The sequence below is a fragment of the Hemitrygon akajei genome, chromosome 6 (assembly GCF_048418815.1).
Source record: "Hemitrygon akajei chromosome 6, sHemAka1.3, whole genome shotgun sequence".
Taxonomy (NCBI): domain Eukaryota; kingdom Metazoa; phylum Chordata; class Chondrichthyes; order Myliobatiformes; family Dasyatidae; genus Hemitrygon; species Hemitrygon akajei.
Genome location: NC_133129.1, coordinates 104,013,526 through 104,034,457, shown reverse-complemented (window position 1 = coordinate 104,034,457; position 20,932 = coordinate 104,013,526). Strand labels below are relative to the sequence as shown.

The 20,932-nt window shown below is 46.4% G+C and overlaps 1 protein-coding gene across 1 annotated transcript in view; it reads left to right on the top strand.

Moving 5' to 3' along the window:
• Window positions 1–20,932, top strand: part of dnah2 (dynein, axonemal, heavy chain 2) — a 497,351-nt gene that overhangs the window by 446,240 nt on the left and 30,179 nt on the right. Inside the window, exons 72-79 of the mRNA XM_073049044.1 lie at window positions 188–321; window positions 3,250–3,394; window positions 4,204–4,403; window positions 10,750–10,876; window positions 11,908–12,094; window positions 13,634–13,782; window positions 18,571–18,754; window positions 20,713–20,903. Coding sequence (XP_072905145.1) covers window positions 188–321; window positions 3,250–3,394; window positions 4,204–4,403; window positions 10,750–10,876; window positions 11,908–12,094; window positions 13,634–13,782; window positions 18,571–18,754; window positions 20,713–20,903 — 1,317 coding nt within the window. The remainder of the gene's footprint in view (window positions 1–187; window positions 322–3,249; window positions 3,395–4,203; window positions 4,404–10,749; window positions 10,877–11,907; window positions 12,095–13,633; window positions 13,783–18,570; window positions 18,755–20,712; window positions 20,904–20,932) is intronic.

The window sequence follows — 20,932 nt, the reverse complement described above, 5'->3', positions numbered from 1 at the left end:
GAACTTTTGGAAAAGGTGGTCCATTGCCATGACAAATCAAGTAACTGTTTCTTGGAAAATTGGAAATGGGATATTGGAGGATAGGCTTCTGGTTGGGTTGGTACTATACAGTGTGGGAGCTTGGTGCCTGGAGATGAAAAGAGGGCCTACGTTTCTGATGGCCTTTACTGCTTGTTGTCCACTGTAGGGCCTTGAGGCACAGTTACTGGGCATCGTGGTGAGGAAAGAGAGGCCAGAGTTGGAAGAGCAAAAAGACTCACTCGTCATCAATATTGCCGCCGGCAAGAAAAAGCTGAAAGAACTGGAAGATGAGATCCTGAGGTAAGGAGATTGACTCATGGCTGGGCAAGACCGGACCGGTCAGACCCGTGGCCACTACTGCACAGCAGCAGTAATTAGCCAGTGGTCACAGGACACTGATATTCCATTGAATGGTTGGATGAACAGATACCACTAAGTGTGAATCCGCACTAAATGCTGGAGCAACTCAGCAGTTCTGATGAAGGGTCTCCGCCCAAAATATTTACTGTTATTCCCTTCTATAGATGCTGCCTGACCTGCTGAGTTCCTCTAGTGTTTTATGTGTGTTTGTCCGGATTTCCAGCATCGGCAGAATCCCATTTTTGAGTGTAAGTCCCAGTGTGCAGTTTGGGAAATTTACTAAACATGGAATACAAACATTGGAAATACAAGTGAAGGAAGCCGTTCAGCCACTCCTATTTGCTGCACCATTCAATGGGGTAGTAGCCAATCTTTCTTTACCACTACTTGTTATCTGTTCACTTAACATCCAAAAATCTATCAATTCATCTTGAATATTTTCAGTGACCGAAGAGTTTCAAAAATTCACCAGCCATCAGATGAAGAAACATCCCTCAGCTCTGCTCTGTGTAACCAAACTGATACTTTGAGGCAGGTTCTGTTAGCACTGCAAATACTAGTGAAATACTAGCAAATAATTTTGGCCCTTTCAATATTACCATTTCTCATTCTTCTAAACGCAACAGAGAAAACTGTTTGATTTTTAACATACTGTACAGCACAGTACAGGCCTATCAGCCCGCGATGTTGTGCCGACCTTTTAACCTATTCCAAGATCAATCTAACTCTTCTCTCCCACGTAGCCCAACATTTTACTTTCATCCTTGTGCTTATCTAATAATTTCTTAAATATTCCGAAAGAATTTGTCTCTACCACCACCCTTGGCAGTGTGTTCCATGTAGCCACCATTCTCCGTGTAAAAAAAACCTTACCTTTTACTCCCCCCTCCATACTTTCCTCCAATCACCTTAAAATCACCTTAAAAACCCTCTTGTTTTAACCATTTCCATTGCGGGAAAAAAGTCTCTGGATTCCACTCTATCAATGTCCTTCTCTTTTCTAGACCTCTATCAAGTCTTCTGTCAGCCAGTGTAGGATTATTGGCAGGATTTTTAAGCAGTATGGAAGAACAGAGGGGTTCACATCCATAGATCCCTTAACTTAGCAGCACAAGTAGATTGGGTTGTTAAGAAGGCGTATGGTGCGTTGCCCTTCATTAGTCAGGGGATTGGATTCAAGAGTCATGAGGTAATGTTGCGACTCTGTAAAACCCTGGTTAGACCGCATGTGGAATATCGTGTTCAGTTCTGGTCACCTCATTATTGGAAGGATGTGGAAGCTTTAGAGAGGGTGCAGAGGAGATTTACCAGGGTGCTGCCTGAATAGAGAGCATGTCTTATGAGAATAGGTTGAGCAAGCTAAGGCTGAGGGGGACGAAAAGTGATTTGATAGAGGTGTATAGGATGATAAGAGGTATAGAATGAACCATAGAACCATAGAACACTACAGCACAGTCAGGCCCTTCAGCCCTCCATGTTGTGCTGACCCATATAATCCTTAAAAAAAGTACTAAACCCACACTATCCCATAACCTTCCATTTTTCTTTCATCCATGTGCCTGTCCAAGAGGCTCTTAAATACCCTTAATGTTTTAGCCTCCACCACCATCCCTGGAAAGTCATTCCAGGCACTCACAACCCTCTGTGTAAAATACTTACCCCTGATGTCTCCCCTAAACTTCCCTCCCTTAATTTTGTACGTATGCCCTCTGGTGTTTGCTATTGGTGCCCTGGGAAACAGGTACTGACTATCCACCCTATCTATGCCTTTCATAATCTTGTAGACCTCTATCAAGTCCCCTCTCATTCTTCTACGCTCCAAAGAGAAAAGTCCCAGCTCTGCTAACCTTGCTTCATATGACTTGTTCTCCAAACCAGGCAACATCCTGGTAAGTCTCCTCTGCACCCTCTCTATAGCTTCCACATCCTTCCTATAATGAGGTGACCAGAATTGAACATAATACTCTAAGTGCGGTCTCACCAGAGATTTGTAGAGTTGCAACATGACCTCTCTACTCTTGAAGTCAATCCCCCCTGTTAATGAAGCCTAGCATCCCATAGGCCTTCTTAACTACCCTATCAACCTGTGCAGCGACCTTGAGGGATGTATGGATTTGAACCCCAAGGTCCTTTTGTTCATCCATACTCTTAAGTAACTGACCATTAATCCTGTACTCAGTCTTCTGGTTTGTCCTTCCAAAATGCATCACCTCACACTTGTGGACAGTCATCACCTTTCTCCAGGGCAGAAGTGGCTAGGACCAAAGTGTTTAGAGAAAAGTAAGGGGCATGTCAGAGCTAGATTTTTTATAAAGAAAGTGGTGGGTGTGTGCAACGTGTTAACAGCGGTGGAGCTAGTGACATTTAAAAGACTCTTAGATAGGCACATAAATGACAAAAAAAAATGGAGGGCTATGTGGGAGAGAAGGGTTAGATTGATCCTAGAGTAGGTTAGAAGGTTGGCACTACACTGTGGGCCAAAGGGCTTGTACTGTGCTGTAGTGGTCTAAGTTCTATTTTCGTCATTCCAAAGAGAAAAGCCCTTGCTTGCTTATTTATTTACTCTTTTCTTTTTGTATTTGTACAGTGTGTCTTTGTTTGCACATTGATTGGTTGCCAGTCTTTGTGTGTAGTTTTCATTGATTCTATTGTACTTCTTTGTTCTACTGTGAATGCCTGCAAGAAAGTGAACCTCTGGGTAGTATATGGTGACATATACCAACTTTGTTCACGTATTAACTTTGAACTTACTTTGAAGAGGAGGTGGGGAAACCCTTGGGTTGGAGAGCCGGGAGTCGGGAATGTGCCCTGTATCTGGAGGTTCTGGATGGGACGAAACATTTAACCTGCTGCTCTGTGTCTTGCCAGGTTATTGAATGAGGCCACAGGATCATTACTGGATGATGTCCAATTGGTTAATACCTTGCAGACTTCAAAGGTCACTGCCACAGAAGTAGCAGAACAGATAGACAGCAGTGAGACCACTGAGGTGAAGATTGATGCTGCTCGAGAGGTTAGTGTAACTGAAATTGCCTCGCGAAGGGAAATGTTACCTCTGATTGGAGGTGTAATGGTATACACCTGACCGTTCATTGCAAAGAACATGGCTTAAGCTATTACTGATATCAATCCTCAACAATAATGATCACTTAGGCAGAGAGAAAATCTGCATTAACTGATAAATCCCTTTATAGGCTCAGTTTACAACCACATGATCAAACTACCTGTGTGTACACCCACTAGGTTTTCCTGACCTTTCCTGAGCAGTCAAAGAACAGAAAAGTTAATGGAGTCTACACTGTCCGGCTGGGCTTTGATTTATTATTCTTGATTTATTTAGAGATACCATGCCCTTCTGGCCCAACAAGTGCCGCCCAATTACACCCATGTGACCAATTAACCTACTAGCCCGCCTGTGTGTCCTCGTAATGTGTCTGTTTTCAGTTGCTCTCATTGAGCCGACTCTGAGCAAGAACCAGTTCACAAAATAGTGGCTGCAGAGTACCGCATGACAAAATGGCAGCCTCTGTTCCTTCCACCGCATAGCAGGAACAAAGACATCTGGTTCGTCTGCTTCCTCTGCCCTTGCCCCATCTGCAGATTTTAGTGCTTTCTGGTCAACAAACCGAACTGCAAGGGTCAAAATGTTAATACTATGAGATCTATCCCCTGTACTTCAGAGCTAAGTCACTGAACTTCAGACGACAATAGGTGATTGTACAGCTGGGGAGGCTGAAGGCAAAGTTGTCAGAGTCTTCAGTATCTGAGAACTCAGGGAAGGAAGATGTGACAGTGTTCTCCCTGCCTGTTGTCCAATTCCAGGGTTATCGTCCATGCGCTGAACGAGCTTCCATCCTCTTCTTTGTGCTGAATGACATGGGCAAGATCGACCCCATGTACCAGTTCTCACTGGATGCCTACATTGATCTCTTCAACCTGAGCATTGAGAAGAGCAAGCGCACTCCAAAGCTGCACGAACGAATCGTCAACCTCAATGAATACCATACCTATGCCGTTTACAGGTGAGCAGCCACTCACAGTCCATCCGATGTGGCTCCTGGGACACTGCCACACACATGCTCTCTTCTCACCACAACCTCTCCCCTAAATCTGTTACTTTTACAATACTTTAAACAGATACTGGCTGAAAAAATTGATAGGTGTCTTGAGCAGCCCAGTATGGTGTGGTGGGCCTGCAGAACTACATTCAGTATGACAGTTAACCCTCCTCTTTCATGGCTTATTTCCTTTCTCCTCCATCTCTCACCATGTAGACTCCACATCCAAGAAAGACCACCAGTGCCTCTACTTTCTCAGTAGGCTACAAAACTTTGGCATGCCCCCTTTGATCCTCACCAACTTTTATTGCTGCATCATCATCCAGATGCATCATGACTCGGTACAGCAACTAATTTGCCCATGATTTCAAGGAACTGTAGAGAGTTGTGGACACAGCTCAGTATGTCATAGAAACCCGCTTCTCCTCTATCTACACTGCTCACTGCCTTGGTTAAGCTGCATAATCAAAGACCCCTCCCACCCTAGATATCTCTCTTCTCCCCTCTCCCATCGGGCAGAAGATACAAAAGCCTGAAAGCACTTACCACTAGGCTCGAGGATAGCTTCTATCCCTTTGTTAAACGATCCCCTAGTTCGATAAGATGGACTGTTGACTTCACAGTCTATCGCATTATGAACTTGCACCTTACTGTCTGTCTGAACTGCATTTTCTCTGTAACACTTTATTCGATAAGACAAAGGAGTAGAATTAGGCTATTTGGCCCATCAAAGTTCAAAGTAAAATTTATTATCAGAATACATACATGTCACCATATACAACCCTGAAATTCTTTTTCCTGCGGGTTGACGAAGGGTCTCGGCCCGAAACGTCAACATCGCTTCTCCCTATAGATGCTGCCTAGCCTGCTGTGTTCTACCAGCATTTTGTGTGTGTTCCACCATTCATAGCTGACTTATGTTCCCTCTCAATCCCATTTGCCTGCCTTCTCATAACCTATGATGCCCTGACTAATCAAGAACCTATCCACCTCTGTGTGAAACAAATATATTCTGCAATCTGTTATTGTTTTCCCTTGCACTCACTGCACTGATGTGAATAATCTGTATGGATAGAATAAACTTTTTCATTGCACCAAAGCACATGACAATAATAAACCAATTTACCAACTGGTCACTGTGAGTCTGCAGTTACTCCTGCCTTCTCAGCATCCAGTTCTTCTCCTTGCCTCTTCCTTTTTCCCTCTTTGATTCTGGATAGTCTCCAGTCTCTACACTTGGCATTCACCTTCTTTCCTCTCACCCTCCCACTCTCCACTTTCCACAGGGATCTCTCTCTACATCACCCCCTTCCCCACCAATATCCCTCTTAGCACACCTCTGCAAGCAGGACAAATGCAGATCTGCCTTAACCCTCATGCCTCATTACCACTCAAGGCCCCAAACAGTGATTCCAGGAGAGATCTATGAGTTTGTCGGGGTTGTCTATGTATTCGATGTTCCTGATGCAACCTTCTCTACATCAGAGAGAGACTGGGGTGGCTGCTTCATCAAGCACGTTCAGTCTGTCCGCCACAGCAGGCAAGATTCCCATTTCCATTCCAACGTGGTCTCCTCTACTGTCACAATGAGGCTACTCTCAGGTTGGAGGAACAACGACTCATATTCATTCTGGGTAGCCTCCATTGTGAGGGCCTGACCATTGATTTCTCTAACTTTGGTAATCACCCCTCCGCCACCCGCTCATCTTCCCCTTCCTCCCAGGTCAGGTCACAGTGGGTGAGCATCTGGGGAACAGTGACCACCACTCTCTGGCCTTTAGCATTATCATGGAAAAGGATAAAATCAGAGAGGACAGGAAAATTTTTAATTGGGGAAGGGCAAATTATGAGGCTATAAGGCTAGAACTTGCAGGTGTGAATTGGGATGATGTTTTTGCAGGGAAATGTACTATCAACATGTGGTCGATGTTTAGGGATCTCTTGCAGGATGTTAGGGATAAATTTGTCCCGGTGAGGAAGATAAAGAATGGTGGGGTGAAGGAACCATGGGTGGCAAGTGAGGTGGAGAATCTAGTCAGGTGGAAGAAGGCAGCATATGTGAGGTTTAGGAAGCAAAGATCAGATGAGTCTATTGAGGAATGTAGAGTAGCAAGAAAGGAGCTTAAGAAGGGGCTGAGGAGAGCAAGAAGGGGACATGAGAAGGCCTTGGTGAGCAGGGTAAAGGAAAACCCCAAGGCATTCTTCAATTATGTGAAGAACAAAAGGTTGACAGGAGTGAAGATAGGACCGATTAGAGATAAAAGTGGGAAGATGTGCCTGGAGGCTGTGGAAGTGAGCAAGGTCCTCAATGAATACTTCTCTTCGGCATTCACCACTGAGAAGGGACTTGATGATGGTGAGGACAATATGAGTGAGGTTGGTGTTCTGGAGCATGTTGATATTAAGGGAGAGGAGGTGTTGGAGTTGTTAAAATACATTAGGACAGACAAGTCCCCGGGGCCTGACGGATTATTCCCCAGGCTGCTCCACGAGGCGAGGGAAGAGATTGCTGAGCCTCTGGCTAGAATCTTTATGTCCTCATTGTCCACGGGAATGGTACCAGAGGATTGGAGGGAGGCGAATGTTGTCACCTTGTTCAAAAAAGGTAGTAGCGATAGTCCGGGTAATTATAGACCAGTGAGCCTTACGTCTGTGGTGGGAAAGCTGTTGGAAAAGATTCTTAGAGATAGGATCTATGGGCATTTAGAGAATCATGGTCTGATCAGGGACAGTCAGCATGGCTTTGTGAAGGGCAGATTGTGTCTAACAAGCCTGATAGAGTTCTTTGAGGAGGTGACCAGGCATATAGATGAGGGTAGTGCAGTGGATGTGATCTACATGGATTTTAGTAAGGTATTTGACAAGGTACCACACGGTAGGCTTATTCAGAAAGTCAGAAAGCATGGGATCCAGGGAGGTTTGGCCAAGTGGATTCAGAGTTGGCTTGCCTGCAGAAGGCAGAGGGTCGTGGTGGAGGGAGTACATTCAGATTGGAGGGTTGTGACTAGTGGTGTCCCACAAGGATCAGTTCTGGGACTTCAACTTTTTGTGATATTTATTAACGACCTGGATGTGGGGGTAGAAGGATGGGTTGGCAAGTTTGCAGACGACACAAAGGTTGGTGGTGTTGTGGATAGTGTTGAGGATTGTCGAAGATTGCAGAGAGACATTGATAGGATGCAGGAGTGGGCTGAGAAGTGGCAGATGGAGTTCAACCCAGAGAAGTGTGAGGTGGTACACTTTGGAAGGACAAACTCCAAGGCAGAGTACAAAGTAAATGGCAGGATACTTGGTAGTGTGGAGGAGCAGAGGGATCTGGGGTACATGTCCACAGATCCCTTAAAGTTGCCTCACAGGTAGAGAGGGTAGTTAAGAAAGCTTATGGGGTGTTAGCTTTCATAAGCTGAGGGAAAGAGTTTAAGAGTCGTAGATTAATGATGCAGCTCTATAAAACTCTGGTTAGGCCACACTTGGAGTACTGTGTCCAGTTCTGGTCACCTCACTATATGAAGGATGTGGAAGCATTGGGAAGGGTACAAAGGAGATTTACCAGGATGCTGCCTGGTTTAGAGAGTATGGATTATGATCAGAGATTAAGGGAGCTAGGGCTTTACTCTTTGAAGAGAAGGAGGATGAGAGGAGACATGATAGAGGTATACAAGATATTAAGAGGAATAGACAGAGTGGACAGCCAGCACCTCTTCCCCAGGGTACCACTGCTCAATACAAGAAGACATGACTTTAAGGTAAGGGGTGGAAAATTCAAGGGGGATATTAGAGGAAGGTTTTTCACTCAGTGATTGGTGCGTGGAATGCACTGCCTGAGTCAGTGGTGGAGGCAGATACACTAGTGAAATTTAAGACACTACTAGACAGGTATATGGAGGAATATAAGGTGGGGGGTTATATGGGAGTCAGTGTTTAGGGTCGGCACAACATTGTGGGTCGAAGAACCTGCACTGTGCTGTATTGTTCTATGTTCTCCAACTTGCCTTCCCCCTCACCTGGTCTTACCTCTCATTTTGTCATGGTTCGGATCGGTTCCCCTTTAAATTTAGTTAGGTTGCGATCCGGACCATTGATGCCTTGTTCCTTTTTAATTTCATTTCACGCATCCCTTGAGCTTGGCAATCAAGGTAAACTGCCCTTGACCCGAACCGGCAGCTTATAAGCCCCTGGCTTTAGCCGTTCGGGGCGAGAGTGTTAAGAAGCCTTCGCAAGTCACCGTCACCGCTACGACAAGCCAGAGTGATCCAGCCCGCATCGGAGTACCAGCAATTCGCCTTCCGTCACCAGAGTGATTCAGCCCGCATCGGAGTACCAGCAATTCACCTTCCGTCGCCAGAGTGATCCAGCCCGCATCGGAGTACCAGCAATTCACCTTCCGTCGCCAGAGTGATCCAGCCCGCATCGGAGTACCAGCAATTCACCTTCCGTCGCCAGAGTGATCCAGCCCGCATCGGAGTACCAGCAATTCACCTTCCGTCGCCAGAGTGATCCAGCCCGCATCGGAGTACCAGCAATTCACCTTCCGTCACCAGAGTGATCCAGCCCGCATCGGAGTACCAGCAATTCACCTTCCGTCACCAGAGTGATCCAGCCCGCATCGGAGTACCAGCAACTCACCTTCCGTCGCCAGAGTGATCCAGCCCGCATCGGAGTACCAGCAATTCGCCTTCCGTCCCCAGAGTGATCCAGCCCGCATCGGAGTACCAGCAATTCACCTTCCGTCCCCAGAGTGATCCAGCCCGCATCGGAGTACCAGCAATTCACCTTCCGTCGCCAGAGTGATCCAGCCCGCATCGGAGTACCAGCAATTCACCTTCCGTCGCCAGAGTGATCCAGCCCGCATCGGAGTACCAGCAATTCGCCTTCCGTCCCCAGAGTGATCCAGCCCGCATCGGAGTACCAGCAACTCGCCTTCCGTCGCCAGAGTGATCCAGCCCGCATCGGAGTACCAGCAATTCACCTTCCGTCGCCAGAGTGATCCAGCCCGCATCGGAGTACCAGCAATTCACCTTCCGTCGCCAGAGTGACCCAGCCCGCATCGGAGTACCAGCAATTCACCTTCCGTCGCCAGAGTGATCCAGCCCGCATCGGAGTACCAGCAATTCACCTTCCGTCGCCAGAGTGATCCAGCCCGCATCGGAGTACCAGCAATTCACCTTCCGTCACCAGAGTGATCCAGCCCGCATCGGAGTACCAGCAACTCACCTTCCGTCACCAGAGTGATCTAGCCCGCATCGGAGTACCAGCAATTCGCCTTCCGTCGTCGGAGTGGGTCCGGGCAAGGTCAATCTACCAGGGGTGAGTGGAAGGCAGAGTCCTGACTCGACATTTATGCCCCTTGTCCGTGTCTACCCCTCGAAGAGTCCCGGCTCGATGCCTGAGCTGAAGGCAGAGTCCTGGCTCGATGTCATGCCCAGTGTCTGTGTTTACCCCTCGAAGAAGAGTCCCGGCTCAGTGCCTGAGTGGAAGGCGGAGTCCTGACTTGATGTTCCTGCCCATTGTCCATGTCTATCCCTCGAAGAGTCCCGGCTCAGTGCCTGATCTGGAGGAGGAGTCCTGGTTCAAGATTCCTTGTCCTGTGTTTTGGTGTCCACATTTCTGGCTGCAGTGATCCATGGTATCCAGGTGTCTGGTGGCGGTGAATCAAGGTCCCAGGGTCCAAGTCTAAGGTCCGCGGCTGTCCATGCTCCCCCCCCCGTCCAAGTCCAAGGTCCGCGGCTGTCCATGCTCCCCCCCGTCCAAGTCTAAGGTCTGTGGCTGTCCATGCTCCCCCCCCCCGTCCAAGTCCAAGGTCCATGGCAATCCAAGTCCCTAGTCCCCTAGTCCGAGGTTCGTGTTCCTCTTTGTCCTCCTGGATTTCCCAATCTTCTGTGTAGCGAGTAATAAACGCTATTTTGTTGTACCTAAGAAAGACATGTTTGTGTTCTGCGTGTGGGTCCTCTCCCAGCACCCTTGTCCCCACCTCGTCACACATTTGCCACTACTGTACTCCTTCTCCTTCCCCCACCTTCTTATTCTGGCTTCTTTTCCCTTCCTTTCCAGTCCCGATGACTGTTTATTCATTTCCATAGATGCTGCTGGACCTGCTGAGTTCTCATTTTCAATCTTTTTTATTGATTTCCAAATAAAGAATATACAAGCATTGTGTGTGTTCAGCTTCCTTTCCCTAAACCTCTCAAAGCCTGATAGGTCTGACCTAAGCCTAAACTCCATCCGCCACCTCCTCTGGGGGTCACCAGCTTAGTGCGAGTTGCTTCTGCCTATGGCTGAGTGCTGTGCCAACTCTGCCTTTCCGTCTTAGGTACACGTGCCGTGGGCTCTTTGAGAGGCACAAGCTGCTCTTCAGTTTCCAGGTCTGCATCAAGATCCTGGAGGCAGCCGGAAAGCTCAACATGGACGAGTACAACTTCTTCTTGCGTGGGGGTGTGGTGAGTGCATCCAGTGGGAATGGTGGCGCGCAACTTAAAACTGTGGGGTTTAGTAATTGAATCTACCATAAAGGGGATCTGTGAATCTCTATAAGCTTGTTAGGGATGTTGAAGGCCAAAGGTTTGTGATTGCACAAGTCTGCTGGAGGCCAAAGAGATGGCCTATTAGAGGACTGTATGTGAGTGGGTGAGTGTGCAGGAACGGGATTTGTTTTTGCTGTTGTTGCTTTGTCGTTTGTGTGTGTTATTCTGCCACGCATGGTGGGCATGCTATGTCGGTGCCAGGAAGTGGAGTGACACTAGCAAGCTACCCCCACCCCAGCACATCCCTTAGGTGCATTGCTTGTCGACACATTCCACTGTATGTTTCGATGTGCCTGTAATAAATAAATCTGAACGTGTAGATACGGAGAGGAAATGTTTGTGAATCTAGAGGGACATATAACCAGGCTGCACTTATTCCCCCTGGCAGTATCTCCCTAACCCCTGACCACCACCAAGGACGAGGGCAGCACGAGCCCCATCCATTTCCAGACACACATCTCCATTGCTGGATATGTTCTCACCCCTCTCTCCCCTGTTGTGGCCATACTTTCAACAGAAGCATCTGCCCATTGCTGCACCTTGCACATCTCTGAAAACACGTGGCCACGCTTCTGGCACTAACATAGCATGCCCACAACTTACTAGCCTGAACCAGAATGTCTTTACAATGTGAGAGGAGACTGAAGCACCCAGAGGAAACCCACATGGTCACAGGGATAACATACAAACTCCTTACACACAACTGAACTCCAATTCTACAGTCCACATGGTAATGTGTTACTCTAAACACTACACTACTGTGTTGTCCACTCTGGTGGAGAGAGGTGGAGACTGGGGTGAGTAAAATCTGCCATGAATTATTCAGCTTTGTTAGTGTTTCATCCAGGAGCAGAGATGAGCCTCCTTGGATATGGGAGGGGAGACGATGGTGGACAGTTTGTGATGAGTTGGAAAGTCCCTGCTCCAGTGCACTTTTCCCCTTGTAGGTGCTGGACAGAGAGGAGCAGATGGACAACCCGTGCCCTGGGTGGCTCGCAGATACCAACTGGGACAATATCACAGAGCTCGATAAGCTGACCAACTTCCATGGAATTATGAACTCGTTTGAACAGTATCCCAAGGACTGGAATGCTTGGTACACCAGCTCGGTGCCAGAAACTGCACTGCTGCCAGGTGAGTGCGTTCAGACAGGTGGTGGGACCTGCAGTTTACTGGGGGTTTCCATGAGTCACACAGAAAAAGACTCTCTCTGTTCTGAATACACCTCTCGTTATTTATAAACCCCTGTTGGATTGTACCCAAGCCAGAGAAAACAATCCAAATTTTGGAATTGGAATTGGTGAATTATTGTTTCATGTACCGAGGTACAGTGAAAAGTGTTTCCAGATAAGTTCATCAGATCAAATTGATGCATTGAGGTAGAACAAGGTAAAACATTGACAGAATGCAGAATAAAGTGTAACAGCTGCAGAGAAAGTGCAGTAAACAGTAAGGTATCCAACCTCTCCTTATAGCTAACATTCTCTAATCCAGGCAACATCCTGCTGAACCTTCTGCAATTTCCTCACCATTGCCACTGGCTTCAAAGAACATAACAGTATAGTATTGTGCAGGCCATTCAGTCCACTATGTTGTGCTGACTTTTATCTTACTCTGATATCAGTCTAACCCTTCCTTCCCACATTTCCACGTCATCCCAAAGTTAATTCATCGTTACAGTCAGTTTGTTCTCCTTTGCACTCATACACTGACGAATGACAATCATCAGTCTTAAATCTCCATCTTGATCCCCATCATCCAGGCCAGACTCTCTTCTCACTGCTGCCATCAGGCAGGAAGTACTGGATCCTTGGGTCACACCACCGATTCAGGAACAGTTAATATCCTACAACCATCAGACTTCTGTACTGGCATAGCTAAGTTCACTCAGCAAAACACTAAACGGATTCCACAACCTACCGACTCACGGTCAAGGACTGTACAATTTATGTTCTCAGCATTATTTATTTATTAAAGGTTTAAAGGTTCATTTATTATCGAAGTATACAACTCTGAAATTATTCTTTTCCGGGTAGCCATGAGACCAAAAAAGAAAAGAAAGGAAAGGCAGCAGCACGATCATCAAGCCCCAAATTCCCCCTCCCTATACAAAAAAGTGAGCATAATGGTACAGGCACATCAACCACCAAATCCCCCCACAAAAAAATGAGAAAGACTGGGGGGGAAACCCAGAATACAAAAAAAAACTGAAAGACAAAAAAAAGTCTATAGTCCAAGTCCACATCCAAAATGCAGAAAACCTGGGCAACACTGTCCAGGCACAATGGCAGGTTCTCCCCTCTCCACTAGCATAGAAGAGCAATCCTCAGCGATCAAGAATTATCAACCAGCTGATCGTATTATTGTTTGTTTCAGTATTTACACAGTTTATCATTATTTGTACATTGTTTGTCATTGTGTGTAGTTTTTCATTAATTCTATATTTTTTGTTCAGTGAATGCCTGCAAGAAAATGCATTTCAGGATAGTACATGGTGACATACACATACTTTGATAACTACTTTGAACTTTGATCTTCCTTTCCAGTCCTGATGAAGGGTCTCAGCCCGAGATGTTGTCTGTTCACTCATCTCAATAGATGTGCCTGATCTGAGTTCTTTCAGCATTTTGTGTTTGTAGCTTTGTGTGCCTGATGCTTCTGTTCCCTCACCAGTGGAATGGGAGAATACCTGCAACGAGCTTCAGCGGATGCTGATCGTGCGCTCCCTGCGGCAGGACCGTGTTGCCTTATGCGTGACGTCCTTCATCATCAACAACCTTGGCTCCAAGTTTGTGGAACCCCCGGTGCTAGACATGCATTCGGTCAGTGTGAAACAGGGCAGCGGATGGGCCTTCACTGAACACCCGGCACCACCCAATCCTAAACCACTGTTCCTCTTCTTATTGGTCAAAATGATACATGTCAGAAGGTCAAACTTGAAGACAGAATATAGGCTTAATGTTAGGACTTTTAGCAGTGATGAGGAACAGAAGGATCTTGGGATCCACATCCATAGATCCCTTAAAGTTGCCACCCAAGTTGATAGCGATATGATGTGTTAGCCTTTATTAATTGGGGGATTGAGTTCAAGGGCAGTGAAGAAATGTTACAGCTCTATATAACCCTGGTTAAAACATGTTTGGAGAATTGTGTTCAGTTCTGGTCACTTCATTAAGTATCTGTTAAGTGTTTGTTTTTATTCTCTCTCTTACTGTACCATTTAACTGGCTGTGCTGTGTGCTTTGTGCTGGATGTTGGAGAACTGGGAGACCCAGAGTCTCCCAGGGAGCTACATCTGTGTGAAATAAATCTGGAAGACCGTGTTAGGGATCTGGAGCAGCAGCTGGATAACCTTCGGCTTGTACGGGAGAGCGAGGAGATCATCGATCAGTTACAGGGAAGTGGTCATCCCTAAGTTACAGAAGGCGAGTAGCTGGGTGACTGTCAGGAGAAATGGAAATAGGCAGTTAGAGCAAAGCACCCCTGTGGCCATTTCCCTTAAAAAGCAAGTACCTGTATACCGACCGCTTTGGATACTTTTGTGGGGAATGACCTCCTGGGAGAATGTCACGGCAACCGGGTACAGGCACTGACCATGGGTCCGTGATGCAGAAGGGAAAGAGGGAGAAGAGGGGAGCAGTAGTGAGAGGGGACTCGATACAGTAGTGAGGGGAACAGACAGGAGATTCTGTGGATGTGAACAGGACACCCGGATGGTACATCGCCTCCCAGGTGCCAGGGCCAGGGACGTCTCTGATCATGTCCACAACATTTTGGAGAGGGAGGGGGAGCAGCCAGATGTCTCGGTACATATTGGTACCAACGACATGGGAAGAAAAGCAAAGAGGTCCTGAAAAGAGAATTTAGAGAGCTAGGCAGAAAGCTGAGAAGCAGGACCTCCAGGGTAGTAATTTCTGGATTGCTGCCTGTGCCACAGGCCAGTGAGCATAGAAACAGAATGATTTGGCAGATAAATGCATGGCTGAGATCACTGAAACATAGAAAACCCTACAGCTCGATACAGGCCCTTCGGCCCACAAAGTTGTGCCGAATATGTACCTACCTTAGAAATTACTATGCTTACCCATAGAAGCTGGTGCATGGGGCAGGGCTTCAGGTTCTTGGATCATTGGGATCTTTTCTGGGGGAGGCATGACCTCTTCAAAGTGATGGGTTGCACCTGAACCTGAGGGGGACCAATATTCTCGCAGGCACGTTTGTTAGAGCTTTTGGGGAGAGTTTAAGTTAATTTGGCAGGGGAGTGGGAACTAGAATGAAGGAACTCGGGATAGGATGTATGGTAAAAAAAGGTAAAGATAGTGTGGAGTCAGACTGTCAGGAAGGGCAGGCAGGTGATGGGACATAGTTGCAGCCAACAGGCTGAGTATCAAAACATTAGGGATGCAGAATCAGAAAGGACAGCAAATACAGTACTCAAGGTGTTGCATCTAAATGCGCATAGTATAAGAAATAAGGCGGATGATCTTGTTGCACTATTACAGATTGCCAGGTATGATGTTGTGTCCACCACTGAATCATAGCTGAAGGATGATTGTAGTTGGGAACAGAAGGTTACACATTGTATCGGAGAGATAGGAAAGTAGGCAGAAGGGGTGGTGTGGCTCTACTGGTAAAGAATAGCATCAAATCAGTAAAAAGATGTGACATTGGATCGGAAGATGTTGAATTCTTGTGGGTTGAGTTAAGAAACTGCAAGGGTAAAAGAACCCTGATGGCAGTTGTATACTGGCCACCCAACAATGGCTGGGAGGTGAAGCACAGATTACAACAGGAAATAGAAAAGGCGAGGCTTTTTAGAAATAGAAAATAGAAAAGGAAATAAAAATAGAAAATGTTATGGAAGCTATGGGAGATTTTAACATGCAGGTCGATTGGGAAAATCAGGTTGGTAATGGATCTTGAGAATGAGTTTGACCAGCTTAAGAGATGGCTTTTTAGAGCAGTTTGTCACTGAGCCTCCTAGGGGATCAGCTATACTGGATTGGTGTTATGTAATGAACCAGAGGTGATTAGGGAGCTTAAGGTAAAAGAGCCCTTAAGAACCAGTGATCACAGTATGATTGAGTTCAACTTGAAATTTGATAGAAAGAAAGTCTGATGTAGCAGTATTTCAGTGGAGTAAGGGAAATTACAGTGGTGTGAGAGAGGAGCTGGCCAAAGTAAATTGGAAGGAGATGCTGACAGGGATGTCAGCAGAACAGCAATAGTGTGCATTTCTGGGAAAATGGGGAAGGTGCAGGACAAATGTATTCCAAAAATGAAGAAATACTCAAATGGTAAAATAGTACAACTGTGGCTGACAAGGGAAGTCAAAGCTATTGTAAAAGCAAAAGAAAGGACATACACCAAAGTAAAAATTAGCAGGAAAATAGAGGATTGGGAAGTTTTTAAAACCCTACAGAGAGCAACTAAAAAGATCATTGGGAGGGAAAAGATGAAATATGAAAGCGAGCTAGCAAATAATATCAAACTGGATAGAGAAAGTTTTTTCAAGTTGTTAAAAATAAAAAGAGAAATGAGAGTGGATATAAGACCACTAGAAAATGAAGCAGGAGAAATAATAACAGGGGACAAGGAGATGATTGATGAACTAATTGAGTATTTTGCGACAATTTTCACTGTGGAAGACACTAGCAGTATGCCTGATGTTTAGTGTGCGAAGGAAGAGAAGTGGGTGCAATTACTGTTACAAGAGAGAAGATGCTCAAAAAGCTGAAATACCTAAAGGTGCATAAGTCACCTGGATCAGATGAGCTGTACCCTAGGGTTCTGAAAGAGGTAGCATAAGAGATTGTGGTAGCATTGGAAATGATCTTTCAAAAATCATTGGACTCTGGCATGGTGCCAGAGGACTGGAAAATTGCAAATGTCACTCCACTCTAAGAAAGGAGGAAGGCAGCAGGAAGGAAATTATAGACCAGTTAGCCTGACCTCAGTGGATGGTAAGATGCTATAGTCAATTGTTAAGGATGAGGTTATGGACAACACAGGACAAGATGGTACAAAGTCAGCATGGTTTCCTTCAGGGAAAATCCTGCCTGACGAATCTGTTGGAATCCTCAGAGGAGATTACAAATAGGGTAGATAAAGGGGATGCAGTGGATGTTGTTTATTTGGTCTTTCAGAAGGCCTTTGACAAGGTGTCACACATGAGGCTGCTTAGCAAGTTAAGAGCCCATGGTATTACAGGAAAATTACTAACATGGTTAGAGCATTGGCTAATTGGTAGGAGGCAGCAAGTGGGAATAAAAGGATACTTTTCTGGTTGGCTGCCAGTGACTAGAGGTCAATGTTAGGACCACTTTTTTATGCTATATATAAATGATTTAGATGATGGCTTTGTTGCCAAGTTTGCAGACAAATACGAAGATTAGTTGAGGAAACAGGTAGGATGCAGAAGGACTTAGGCAGATTTGGAGAATGGGCGAGAAAGTGGCAGATGAAATACAATGTTGGAAAATGCATGGCCATGCACTTTGGTTATAGAAATAAATGTGCAGACTATTTTCTAAATGGGGAGAAAATCCAAAAATCTGAGATGCAAAAGGATTTGGGAGTCCTTGTGCAGAACACACTAAAGGTTAACTTGCAGGTTAGAAAAGATGTGCTGGCATTAGAGACTGTCCAGAGGAGGTTCACAAAGATGATTCTGGGAATGAAAGGATTATCATATGAGGAATGTTTGATGGCTCTGCGTCTGTACTTGCTGTGATTTAGAAGGATGAGGGGGGAAGCTCATTGAAACCTTTCAAATATTGAAAGGCCTAGACACAGTAGATGTGGAAAGGATCTTTCCCATGGTGGGAGAGTCTAGGACAAGAGGGTGCATGCTCAGGATAGAGGGCCGTCCTTTCAGAACAGAGATGCAGAGAAATTTCTTTAGCCAAATTTGTGGAATTTGTTGCCACATGCAGCAGTGGAGACCAGGTCGTTGGGTGTATTTAAGGCAGAGATTGATAGGTTCTTGATTGGACCTGGCATCAAAGGTTATGGGGAGAAGGCTGGGAACTGGGGTTGAGGAGGAGAAAAGAAAAGGATCAGCCATGATTGAATGGTGGAGCAGACTTGATGTGCCAGATGGCTTAATCCTGTTCCTTTATCTTATGGTCTTATTTCAGGAAGGATGTGGAAGCTTTAGAGAGGGTGCAGAAGAGATTTACCAGGATGCTTTCTGGATTAGAGAGCATGTCTTATGAGGATAGGTTGATTAAGCTAAGGCTTTTCTCTTTGGAGCAAAGGAGGATGACTCATGACTTTAAAAAGGTGTACAAGATGATAAAAGACATAGACAAAGTGAACAGCCAATGACTTTTTCCTAGGGCAGAATAATATTAAAGTATTTGAAGGAAAGTGTAGAGGGTAGAGTTTTTACACAGAGTGATGGGTGTGTGGAACACCCTGCTAGTGGTGGTGGTAGAGGTGCATACTTTAGGAGTGTTTAAGAGACTGTTAGATAGGCACATGGATGTAAGAAAAACGCAGAGATATGTGGGGGGGGGGGGGGAGAATTAGTTTGACCTTGGAATAGGTTAAAAGTTCAGCGTGCTGAAGGGCCTGTATGGTGCTGTGATGGTCTGTATTCCGTGTAGGTGATTGATGACTCCAACACAAGGACACCGCTGATATTTGTGCTTTCGCCGGGGGTTGATCCCACCAATGCCCTGCTACAACTGGCTGAACACTCGGGAATGGCAACCCGCTTCCATGCATTGTCACTGGGTCAGGGCCAGGCCCCCATTGCCACACGGATGATCACCGAGGGAGTGGCAGAAGGTAGGTGGCACCGATCAGTTTACCCTGGCCCCAGATCAGCCCTCTCCACCTTACTACTATCCCCATCAACATATCATTCTCCTCCATTCCCAGTGTCCTTAACTCCTACAATTCCCCTCATCTACTCCCTCTCTGAGTGAGAGGACCCTCCTGTATTCCCCACTGAATTTTTCACCACCTGTCTTGTTATTTTACCCCCACACTGATCTCGCCCACAAGGGCAAACACACCATCTTCTCCAATTTCATTCAGTCTTCAAGTTTATATTCCTAAAGATTAGCCATATTTGTCACATTAACATCAAAACATTGAAACAGTGAAAAGGGTTGTTTGCATCAATGACCAATGCAGTCTGAGGATGTGCTGGGGACAGCCCACAAGTGATATTATACTTCTAGTGCCAACATAGTATGCCCACAGCTTACTAACCATAACCGTATGGACTGTGGGAGCACCCGATGCGGCGTACAAACTTCTTACAGACAGCGTGGGAATTGAACCCTGATTGGTGATAGCTACATTGTGCCAACCACTACACTGCTGGGCTGTCACACCCACACCCATACACCTCCCTCCCACACACCCTGTCCTTCCACACCCCATCTCCCCACACCCCCTCTCCCTGCTCCAAAACCCTTGAAATGGGGAAGGATCCTGCTCTGGGGGGTGTAATCCTTGAATTGGTGAAAGATCCCTGCTCTGGGGGAGGTGTAATCCCTGAATTGGGGAAGGATCCCTGCTCTGGGGGGGGGGCTGTAATCCCTGAACTGGGGGGGTGTAATCCCTGAATTGGTGAAGGATCCCTGCTCTGGGGGGGGGGTGTAATCCCTGAATTGGTGAAGGATCCCTGCTCTGGGGGGGGGGGTGTAATCCCTGAATTGGGGAAGGACCCTGCTCTGGGGGGGGGTAATCCCTGAATTGGGGAAGGACCCTGCTCTGGGTGGGGGGTAATCCCTGCGGGGGGGGGGTGGATTCCTGTACCAGGACATCTCGTCTCTGGGAGTCCCTGCACTGGAAGTTTGCTGGACAAGCTGACAGGATGAAATCAGGCATTCTGATATTTTTAAGACCGGGGCTGTTCTCTCAGATTTCTGGAGCAAATCTTGTCCTGAGCTAACAAAAATGTGAACAGTGCAGCACACAGTGTTGAATCAAACTAATTAAACTAGCTAAACTGAAATCTTTCGTCTATACATTGTCCATATGTTCCACTTTCTGTACATCCATGTGTCTAATAGCCTCTTAAGCAACTCTGGTTCTTTTACCACCACCTCTGAGGGCAGATTCCAGTTCCCACCACTCAATGTAAAAAGACTTGTCCTGCACACCTCACCTTAAATGAATGTCCTCTGGTAGTAGACATTTCAACCCTGGGAAACAGATTCCAGCTGTCTACTCGTAGCGTCTCATTATCATATGAACCTTTGTCATGTCACCCCTGATTATCAGAAACTATGATGTTATTTTTTGAGTTCTTTAGTCATAGAGTACAGAAACAGGCCTTTTGGCCCACCATATCCATTCTGACCCCTTTTGCTCATCTACACTAATCCTATTTCCCTGCTCTAGTGTCATATCCCTCTATACCTTACCTATTTAAATGTCTGTCTAAAGGTCTTTTCAATATAGCAATTCTCTCTGGCAGCTGATTTTGCACAGGCAGAGGGAGACGGACATAAACCTCTCACCTTAAATCTACACCGTCTTATCTGTGATAACAAGAGAATATTCCCAGCCATCTATCTACCTACACCTCCTGTAGTTATAAAGTGTAAACCTCCGTCAGGTCACCCCTCAGCCTCACTCACTCCAGGGAAAACAATCCCAGCCCCTGCCCAATCTCTTCCCATAACTAATGCACTCTCCCACTCTCCCCAAGCTGATCCAGTCTGCAGTGTCTGTCTGGGGGTGGGGGGCGCGGATGAAATGGCTTGTCCTTACATTGGTACCTTTGGCAGGGAACTGGGTCTTTCTTGCCAACTGCCACCTCTCACTCTCCTGGATGCCCCAGTTGGATAAACTCATTGAACAGCTGCAGATCGAAGAACCACATCCTGACTTCCGACTCTGGATCAGCTCCAGCCCCCACCCAGACTTCCCGGTCTCCATCCTGCAGAGCAGCATCAAGATCACGACAGAACCGCCGAAGGTAATCCTACTGTAGTCCTGCTCTCCCCT